Source organism: Epinephelus fuscoguttatus, linkage group LG1, assembly GCF_011397635.1.
Source record: "Epinephelus fuscoguttatus linkage group LG1, E.fuscoguttatus.final_Chr_v1".
NCBI classification, from domain to species: domain Eukaryota; kingdom Metazoa; phylum Chordata; class Actinopteri; order Perciformes; family Serranidae; genus Epinephelus; species Epinephelus fuscoguttatus.
Genome location: NC_064752.1, coordinates 10,827,903 through 10,839,077, shown reverse-complemented (window position 1 = coordinate 10,839,077; position 11,175 = coordinate 10,827,903). Strand labels below are relative to the sequence as shown.

The 11,175-nt window shown below is 40.2% G+C and overlaps 1 protein-coding gene across 1 annotated transcript; it reads left to right on the top strand.

The window, feature by feature from the left end:
- Positions 1–1,019: 1,019 nt before the first annotated feature.
- Positions 1,020–9,029, top strand: pnp4a (purine nucleoside phosphorylase 4a). The gene is made up of 7 exons (XM_049572348.1): positions 1,020–1,185; positions 3,150–3,313; positions 4,052–4,155; positions 5,935–6,110; positions 6,288–6,478; positions 8,143–8,222; positions 8,539–9,029. Exons 1-7 carry the CDS (start codon positions 1,163–1,165, stop codon positions 8,683–8,685), a joined length of 885 nt encoding a protein of 294 aa, XP_049428305.1. The 5' UTR covers positions 1,020–1,162; the 3' UTR covers positions 8,686–9,029.
- Positions 9,030–11,175: the final 2,146 nt, after the last annotated feature.

The window sequence follows — 11,175 nt, the reverse complement described above, 5'->3', positions numbered from 1 at the left end:
GGACACTCAGCTGACATTTGTAGCACCGCGTAAATGCACTGTGCTGCCATCGCAAAGAATTCAAAAAATGCAGTGGTCTCAGGAAAAAACGCTTCGGTAGACATGGCCCCTAAAGGTGTAGTGTGTAGGTTAGATTTATTTACAAAATAAACCAAATATAATGCCTCATAAAATGACTAATTGTTGTTTCACTTCAGTTTTTATCAAACAAATGACGTGACAAATTAATTATGAGCTTTAGAGGGGGCGATCAGTGTTAGTCACTGTTGACAGAGTCAGGCTAGCTGTATCTCCCTGCTTCCAGTCTTTGTGCTAAACTAAGCTAAGCTAAGCTAAGGGTCTGCTGGCTGTTGCTGTTTAATAAGGTATAACCCCAGTGTGATATTAACTGTTGGTAGAAGTGATCATAGGTGTAGATTTTGGGGGTTATGTAGGGGATACATCACGCCAAATATTTAGAGCATGTGCAATTAAATTAAGGTTATTAGCACCATAAATGAATGCAGAAATAGATGGGAAGAATGCAGGAAATTAAGTGTGTGATGATGACTCTGGAAGATGACCCCCAAACCCTCCATTAAATGTGTGTGACCCTCAGTGTTGAAATGAAACCTACACCCTTGCCACAAACACAGTTAAACTTTGGGTTTAAAATTGTGTGTGTGTGTGTGTGTGTGTGTGTGTGTGTGTGTGTGTGTGTGTGTGTGTGTGTGCGTGTGTGTGTGTGTGTGTGTGTTGAGCCTCAGGATCAGAGTCAGTAACTGAACTAAAGTAAAATCACGTTACTGTCAGTGGAGGAGTGACGCAAAACCTCCACTTAGATAACACAAAAAAAAAAAAAAATCCCAGGATCCTGCTCAGAAAGGAGTCTCTCTCTCTCTCTCACACACACACACACACACACACACACACACACTTCTACAACACTGTGGCTCCATTGGCTGCTGCTGATGAATGGACGAGTTGTTGACCAATCAGGAGCATGTGACTGGTGAATATGTAGACCGATCAGCATCAGCTGGCTGCACTCTGACTGTTCCTCCATCACACACACTTATACACACAAACACACACTCATTTAGTGACAGAGGCTGCTTATAGTAACACACTCACATCAGTCTGCTTTAGATTCATCATCATCATCGTCTGTCGTCCGTCCATCATGCACAGCAAAGAGCAAATCAGGTAACAAATAACTGTTTTCTTCTTCTTAATATACTAGACCTGATTTTACTGAAGTGTTTGGCTTGTGACCCCTCATCATTTTATGCTTCTACTGTGACCAGTTCAACTTTTTAATTTTATTTTATTGTATTTATTATTTTTTGATTTGGATAACTTTTAGAAGACTGAAAAGGTGACAAGGTACATGTAATTCACAAGAAAAAAATCTAAAAACATTAGAGGAAAGTCTAATATAATCATAGTATATATTTTTCTTTCTGAATCAGAAAAACAAGACTATGGGGTAACAACTGGGCACTTTAGAGGAAGGTGGAACTAAATTATAAATTCTGGATTTCAGTATTGAGGATAGTTACAATATTCTACCAAAAAGAAAAAAAGGCTTCAGTAAAGTCCCAGTATTCACAGAAATATTTAAATGACCTCCTTTGTTCTTAAAATGCCAAACTGTTTCTCCCTTGTTCCCCTTAGTCTTGTTTTCTGCCTCTGCACCTACATTTACACACCAGTGGGAACCAGGAAGTATTTTATAAGTACTGAATCCATACAAAAAAATTACTTTCTATAGTTTCTATAGTTTATTTAAATTATATAGTCATTGTTACTTAACATAGAAACACAGTAGTCTGTAGGTTTATGTTCTGACCCCCAGTTTCCGTTATTTAAACTTTGTTTTTGAGAAACTTGTTCACATCATTTTGACATGACATGTTTCTAAATACTGCAATACCCATGAGCCTTGGGTGTCATTGCCATGGAAACAAGCTCATCAAAAGCTGAAGCAAATCAGAACACTTCATCCTTGCAGCTGTTGACAAAGCAAGGTGCTATAGTATCAAAACTGACCCCTCAAATTAAAAGTAAACTGATTTAAGCAACATAGCTCCTGCTCTTTGAGACTCTGAGCTGTTGCCAAGCAACCAGTGGAGACTCCAGGAAGTTACTGGTCCCAGCTGAGAAATAGTCAGGCATATAATCCTCTCTAATCTGGCAGATTGATTTATTAACACTTCATACTTTGTATTTATTGAGAGAGTGTTAATGGACGAACTTTAGGTGTGGTGGTTGGTGTATGTTGTTGCCTTTGGACAGAGCCAGGCGAGTTGTATCCAGTCTTTGTACTAAAATAAGATAAGCTAACGGGCTGCTGGCTGAAGCTTCATATTTAACAGACAGATATGAGGGTTGTATCAATCATCTAATTAGAAAGTAAACAATTTCAAAATGAAAGGTAAAATAATATCAGTGTCTTTGTGATTGCGAGGTTCCATATTATCTTATTCTATCCTATTTTATTGACAACATTTTGTGACATGACAGCATCAAGGAGTCCAACAACACAGTAAACAAACTCACACTTTACACAGTATCTAAATCTATCTAAATCAAACTAAATGTAAAGGTTGTTGTAAAGTTCCAGTTTACATACTGCACAGCTACATGTCCTGATTTAGCTTTGACAGGTAGTTGTGATGAACAGCTGTCTCCAGAAGTTGTTTTTTTTATGGCTCTAAATTTCCATTTAAAATGTTTTTTTTTCAATGACCTCATTAATGTTTGCCAAACGCAGAAACTCAGGAGTCGTCTGGATGATGTAACCATGAAACAGTGGTTGTTTGTTTTCAATTGTACGCTGTTTTACTGCCCCGAATTTAAGATGAGTCAAAATGATTTACTTGATTTAGCGAGGGGTTTTATCCATATATAGCAAGACAGGGACAGGGACACTGGATAGAGCTTTGAAAATGTATTTTTTTATTTCACTGTTTCTTTAACATTAATGTGTTTGCTGATTAGTTGCATTCCAGTGGCAGAGGCATTAAGTCCTCCCGACTCTGATACTAACTCTGATAGTAAAACAGTTGTATTTACAATATCTACGAACTTCACAGTAGTTGTGAATTCATTCTTAATAATAATTCACTTAATAATAATTCTTAATAATAATTCCTTCCTCTCTGCAGTCATGACGAATATCAGAAGACAGCTGATTGGCTGATGTCTCATACGAAGCACCGCCCCCAGGTGGCGATCATCTGCGGGTCTGGACTGGGCATGCTCGCTGACACCCTCAAGTGTCAGGACTCCTTCGCTTATTCAGACATACCGGGCTTCCCACAGAGCACAGGTATTAATAATAATAATGATGATGATGTAACTTTATCATTGACTGACAACCTGACTGTATGGAGCCGTTCACCACATATTTATTCACATATATTTTACACTTAGATTAAGTGTTAAACACAAATATACATTAACATCTGTCTGTAAGTTAAGTGTCATATTTTAAAGTTTAATTTATTCATTAGTTTATTGTCAGTGTTTTCATATATAAGATACGAGGCTTTTAACACTTCCTGTACAGCTGTTAAATTCATGCTAAGGATCTACAGTGTCCAAATTTACTGTGAAAGCCTGCTGTTTTCTGCTGGACAGACAAAATGTATGACAAAGTAAATCAATGTTAACTTTTCAATTATTCATCTGTGTTGAATTCACAAACTGTGACTTCAGTCTCTAACTCTGGGCACACTGCCAATCGCAGCACTGCTTAAAGACAGCCAACCCAAATTTTTTACGTGGAGAAATCCATCCAATCAATAAAAGCCAGACTGAACATCAAACAGCAGCTAATCTGGAAGAAAATTGATCATTTCTGATTATAAAATCAATCAAGGGCGACCAATATGAGTTTGAAATCTGGCTAAATCCTCACAATGTCTGCTCAGCGTTACAGGTCAGCGTGGCTGAATAATAACTCTCAGGAGGTGTTTAGCCTCGAAAACTGCTGGCATAGCCACACCGAAATGTAGATTTACTTTTCTTTTCGGGTTAATCAGCGTGATTATGGTTTGTGTTGCAGTGCAGGGTCATGCAGGTCGGCTGGTGTTCGGGGAGCTGAAGGGGAAGACTTGTGTGTGCATGCAGGGTCGCTTCCACATGTATGAAGGACACTCACTCTGCAAGGTACACACACACACTCTTAGATCACGTCTAACCTTTACCCTAATATTAATTAATATTGTTTGTGTTGGTTTCATTTCAACACTGAGGGGCACACATAAAATGGAGGGTTTGGGGTCATCCTCCAACCTGTTCTCATTCATAGGTCGCCCCATACAGATGCTTTGTCACACCCCCTCAGCTTTTCATACTGACGCACGTGGCATCCTTTAGTGTCTGAACACACAGCTGTCTCCTGGATAAAACATGTTACAACACATGGTTAACACTGTCACATGGTCACGGTTAGGTTTAGGTAACAAAACTACTTGGTTTGGATTAACACAAGTACATAATGTGATGTAAGTTACATCATACTATGTCAAAAAAATGTTGCTTTTTGTTTCACACTGGAGGTCTGTGATTGTTTGACTCATCCATCTCCCATCCTGCCCAACCTATGCAGAGTGTCTTGGCCTTTATACCACATCAGTTGCTCTCAGAGTCAAATATTGCCAAGGATGGGTTTAAATTGGAGTCAGCTGAAATCCAACGCATCTCATAAACATGCTAAAGTGTGCCTTCGGCATCGGTATGACAAAGTGTTGGTATATGAAAACTTGGGAATGGGAACAGGCTGCAAATTCCATCCATCAGCATCTCTAAAGCTCAGTGATTAACACCCTGCCGTCACACTTTATGCAGGTTATGTGCCAAACTATTCTTTGTCAGGCAACCAGCAAAGACTGACATGACTGGAACTGGACAAGAAAGTTTTCACACTCTGTTTTTTGTGCAGTTTGAACAGCAGCTGTTTCTCCCTGCTCCCAGTCTTTATGCTAAGCTAAGCTAAGCTAAGCTAAGCTAAGCTAAGGGTCTGCTGGCTGTAGCTTCATACTGAGATGTTTTGGAGGCAGTGAGGGTCTAATGAAAGAATGAGTGGCATTATAGGATGCAGTATTTGTGGAGGGTGACACATTCTGTGGACCAAAAGTCAGATTATCTCTACCTCTTCTTCTTCAGTTTGGATGATCCTTTTTCTTCGCACACAAGCACATCAGTGTTCAGTGTTTCCCCAAAGGCTGGGGTCATCTGGGCTCTGGGATCAGATGTTAAAGTTATAAAACAGTATCACATTTTCCCAGATAGTAAGACTGCACATGACCGCAACATTTCAGTGTCGTCACTCAGTTTACACTACGTTACACAAAATAAATACAAGAAGAGAAATAAACACAAATACATTCCACACACGGGAAACACACACACACACACACAGATGTGAGCTGATTAGAGCACCTCCGTCACGCAACCCTTTAGTATAAGACACAAAATACTTTTTGTAATCAGCAGCACGAGACTGAACCTGTAAGATGACCTTTGTGTGTGTGTGTGTGTGTGTGTGTGTGTGTGTGTGTGTGTGTGTGTGTGTGAACCCAACTCAGGTCATGCATGAGTTCGGTCACATGCAGCCTTTTAGCAGACTGTTCAATGCTGCTATTGTTTCCCTCTATATTTCTCACACACACACACACACACACACACACACACACACACACTCCATCCCAACAAAACTACTGACACAATTTATTATATTGTTAACACTGCCTGAGAGTCTCAGTATGGAGAACAAAATTGTAGATAAGAAAACAAATTGTCAGACATCCTGCATCATGTACAACCACCGTTTCCATGGCAACGATCCTTAACAAGAAACTTCTCATGTTTTAGAGACACATAATTACCGGGGTTATGACGTGGAACCTATCTGTCTGTCTGTCTCTCTGTCTGTCTGTTCATTAGACAACATTTCCAGTGCGAGTGTTCAAGCTGTTGGGGGTGGAGACTCTGATCGTGACGAACGCTGCCGGCTCATTGGCCGACGGTCTCCAGCCTGGTGACATCATGATCATCAAAGACCACGTCAACTTCCCTGGATTGGTCGGTCTGAACCCGCTGAGCGGACCCAACGACGACAAGTAACACACTGATTTATTTATTTGTTGAATTGTTATTGTTTGTTTTTAAATCAATTTTCTCTGTATGAACTGTTCTCTGTTTTCACACTGTTGCTGTTCATTGTGATCATATAGTTGCTTGTGTTAACTCAGTTGTCATAGTTACAAAGTATTGAAGTTTGTTGCTTTGCTTTACAGGTTCGGGCCTCGTTTCCCGGCCATGTCAGGTTGCTATGACAAGGGCCTGCGTTGCTTAGCAATGGAGATCGCCAAGCAGCTGGGCGTGGCCAGCCTCATGCAGGAGGGCGTGTACGCCATGGTGGGGGGGCCAAACTTTGAAACTATCGCTGAGGCCCGACTGCTGCATCGACTTGGGGTGGACGCCGTTGGTAAGACTCATCCAAATTAACCCTAATCCTAACCCTCACCTTCACCCAAGAACTTTTGGGACCCAAACACTTGATTTCCTGCATGCTGGTAAATTTTAAAGCAACAATTTGTGTCATTTCTGCCCAGTTTATGGTGGAAATGTCATGTTACTTCCTGCTTTGACCATTCATAGTTTAGGCAATGTTGCATCTCTGAGTCATGTTCTAGCAGTTCGTCAAATAATAATAGTCCTCTGCTACTTTTATGTCTTTATTGGACAAAAACATGAACCTAATCCTCTATAAAAGTACACAAGTATTAGCATTAGCATAGCAAATATACTTAAAGTACCAAAAGTATTTATAACCTCAATTCTAAAAAAGTCGGGGCGCTCTGTAAAGCGTAAATAAAAGAAGAATGCAATGATTTGTAAATCCTTTTTGACCTATATTCAGTTGAATACTGTCCAAAGACACAATAACTTCACACAATGCTCCAAAAACGTTGGGACAGGGGTAGTCTTGCTCACCAGACCTTTCTCAAGAAAAGAAAGGTCTGGCTGGGCCGACTCTCACTTTAAGATTGGAGAAACAAACGCCCCGGCTGCTTGTATTTCTTTCAACCAATCACAATCGTTCTTGGCGGTGCCACAGCAACGGTGCGCTTGCAAAATATTGCCGGGGGGAAACAGGTTTTGGTGGTGTATCCACTGTCTTTGGTGTAACACGCCCACAAAAATATCGGCTACAGGATGCGAACCATGGCAGAAAAATGGTTACATCCCCGCAAGATCAAACACTGCAAAAGTTAGTAAAGGACGTGTTGAAAACTGCTACACAACTGGAGGTGGTAGGGCAGGACTTCAGCGGGTGGCTCGTTCTGCCCAATGAGAGGCTGATCTTTGCAGCGAACTTCCACCCACTCAGACTAGGACAGGGGCAACAAAAGACTTAGAAGGTTGTTGAATGTTCAAAAAACACCTGTGTGGAACATTCCTAAGGGAAACAGGTTAACTGGTTAACTTAATGGGTAAGGGGCATCCTTGAAAGGCTCAGCTGTTCACAAGCATGTAAGTAAAACTGTGTGGGCAAACAGTTGCAAGAAATTTCACCACTTACTATTCAAGATTCAGCGCATCCTGCATGCAAGGAACAAGGCTAAAAACCAACACTGAATGCCCGTAACCTTTGACCCCTCGAGCTGCTCTGTATTAAAAACCGACACGACTGTATAAATGATATTACAACATGGGTGTGTGGGGGTGTGTACACGCCCATGGCATCATGGGTAACTTGCACATCTCTAAAGGCACCATTAATGCTGAAAAGTACATAAAGGTTTTGGAGCAACATATGCTGCTATCCAGACGTCTTTTCATGGATGTCCTTTGTTATTCCAGCAAGACAACTAGACACATACTGCATGTTACAACAGTGTGGCTTCAGATTAAAGAGTGCGGGTACTAGGCTGGCACACCTGCAGTCTCGCAATGAAAATATGTGGAGCATTATGAAGCGCAAAATATGACAACGGAGACACCGGTCTGTTGAGCAACTTAAGTCGTATATCGAGCAAGAATAAAGCAAGAATTTCACTTTCAAAATTTCAGCAATTAGTGTCCTCAGTCCCCAGACGCTCACTGTTGTGGCCTGTCTGAGTAACTCCAGGTGTTGTGTGTCTACAGGTATGAGTACGGCTCCTGAGGTCGTCGTGGCGACTCACTGCGGTCTGAGAGTCTTTGGCCTCTCTCTGATCACCAACAAGGTAAATACACTGATCAATGAATCAGTGTATTGATGGACTGTGACTGACAATGAAGCTGCAGCACACAAACTGACAAATCAACTGGACTAATAAGATAAACTGAATCTTCAGGGGTCAACTGAGCTGAATGATTGACTGACAAATGAATCAATTAATTGCTTGATAAATCAGCATACTGATTAAGTTGATTAAGTAACTGATATACTGATTTAATTGACTGGTTCATAGACTCGCTGCTTAGACTTATTAATTCATTGATTGACTGATTTATGTATTGTTTATTTGATTGTTTATTTGACTGATTGATCTGTGTCAGGTGGTGAAGAGTTACGAGGACACGGACAGCGTGAACCATGAAGGCGTCCTGGAGGTCGGTCGGCTGCGCTCTCAAACCGTGCAGCAGCTGGTGACCGAACTGATCAGCAGGATGGAAATCAATAACAACAACAACAATGCTGTCTGAACATACGTACACTCAAACACACACTGTGTATATACTTGATCGTTGTATTTATCTGCAACATTTTTATCATCCTTAAAACATATTTTTTACTTATATAATGAAAAAACTTTATTTATATCAACATGGTGCCTAATAATAATAATAATTCTCTATCAGGGTGCTTTTGTGTTTAAGTTTTCATTTATGACACAGATTAATATAACGCTGACCACTGCGTCAGATGGTGCTTTTATATAAAAATATATGAGACAAAGATTTTTCTAAAGATTCTTCTCTTGTACATTTTATTTTGTAAAAACCTCCAGTGACTTCCTGATGTACTTTAATCTGATTAAAACATGCTGACCAATCATCTGCTTCCTGTTTCCTGTTTATGTCAATCGTGATAGACGATGTTATTGACGCTGGTCTGCTGCAGTGTTCTCATTATTCACTGGAAAACAATGACGGAGATCTACTTCTGATCAGTGCGTCAAAAGTCTCTTTGTTGGCCCTCACTGTGTACCTGTCAGCCTGGGTGTGCATGAGAGCGTGTGGGCTCACTGGCCAATCAAACCAATAATGCAAACTTGTGCTGCCTTCAAAGACACGCTGTAGCATACTCCTTTGCAACTTTAAAATGGTGGATAAATTGCTTTGAGCGTCACACGCTGCAAAAAAGCTGATAAGAGTATCTGAATTTACAGAAAAGTTTACAGGAGCCGCACAATAAAATAACTGTATCCCCATTTAAGTTAGTGTAAGGCCTAACCAGAAGGCAAATTAATTGGTGGTCTCTTGCCCACATGCCCACTTGATGAAAGATAATAAAAGAAGTAACAGTAGCTATTTTTAAGAGTTATTTACCTTAAAACATGACACAAAGTACGGTAAACATTCTCATTTTTTGTGTAGGTTAGGATGGAACCAGTTACTGAGGTAACCAAGTTAAACACACACACACTGCAGGAGTGGGATTAAGAAAACAGTCCTGCGTAGGACCAGTCCAGTGTATCCTTTGCTCACAGAGATAAGAAAGGAAGAATTGAAGCACCTTTTCTTAGCATGTAGAGAATTCGAACAGCTCTTATCATGACTGCTACTCGGGTTGTTTGACTGAGTCAGAAACCTCCCAAAGCAAAAAATACTATTCGACTGCAGCCTTGAAGCCAGCGCCGAGGTGTGTTCAGCTGCAGTTCCTCTAATGGCCACTGGATGGTGCTGTGATAAAACTCTGACTGTGCTAGCTTCTCATCCATGAGTAGATGCACACTTCCTTCTGCGGGTTGGTGGGTGTAGATTGGTAGAAAGAAAATAGTTCCTACATCAAACTGCTCACAACAATATCTTGAATATCTGGGTCATGATTTCTGTAAAGAGACGTTGTGGTTGAGCGCCACAAGTTCAGAGCGCCATCTAGTTCCATTACGCCATGTCCTAACTGGATATGACACAAGAATCCATCAGCAACTAAATCAGACAGATTGCTTTATTTTCAAGTAGACTGTCCTAACTGCCCGTGAGTGACGCAATAAGATGGGGTGCAGCGCACTGTTTCAGGCGAAACTTTTGTTGGACGCCCAATTTCTATTTTATTTCTGTTGTTCACATATAAAGCACCACAATGGATGAGGACGGCTGATATCTCCAACACTCAACTACTTACACTACAACAATCTAGACTGATAAATAGGTAAGAGGAAAATATGTACTTTTGATTTCAGGGTCAAGTGCCCCTTTAAATCTACACTACTAGGACCAGAATCAGCTGATAGCAGAAGAAGTGACTGTATAGTTAAGTTAAAGGTTTGGATTTACTCTGTGAAGTCTCTCTTTAAAGTTTTCTTCTTATTCTCTTTTGTTTTTTGTTTTTTTTTAATTACTTTTATTACAAGGACAAAAAAAAAAGTTTTCTTCTTGATGATGTCAGAACAGAAAGGCTTTCTGTCTGAAACAGAGACAGAATATTCCATTAGTTTAAACAATGATCAGCTCAGTGCAGTTTATATTCGCCTCTGATTGGTTCATGAAATTCAAAACAAACAAAATGTTTTCTTTCAACTTGCTCATAGTGGCAGATGGTTTAACCTCTCTGGTCATGTCTAACAGCAAACTGATTCCCTACAAACTGCAGGATCCCAACAGAAGAGGCCGGTAAGTTAAACACACAAATCAATATGTATAAAGAACAATTTTTTATAATGACTGTTAGTAGCACACATACCTCTGCCTTTATGTTACACCAGAATACTAGTGTGAAGTCATGCTAGTGTCCTGCAGAGGTTGCAGTGTTTGTTACAGCCACAATATAAACAAAACTCAACATCCTTATGATTTATCAGTTTGTCCTGAGGGTGGCATTAAAGGAAATGTCATGGGGTTATGGGGTTTGAAAAGTCTTTAAAAAGATGATTCGAGTGATCAAAAAAAAAAAAAAAAATTCCTGGAAATAGCATTTTTGTGTCAAGAACAGTGTTAATCTTTTGAGAAGATACTCTTCTCACCTCAAGG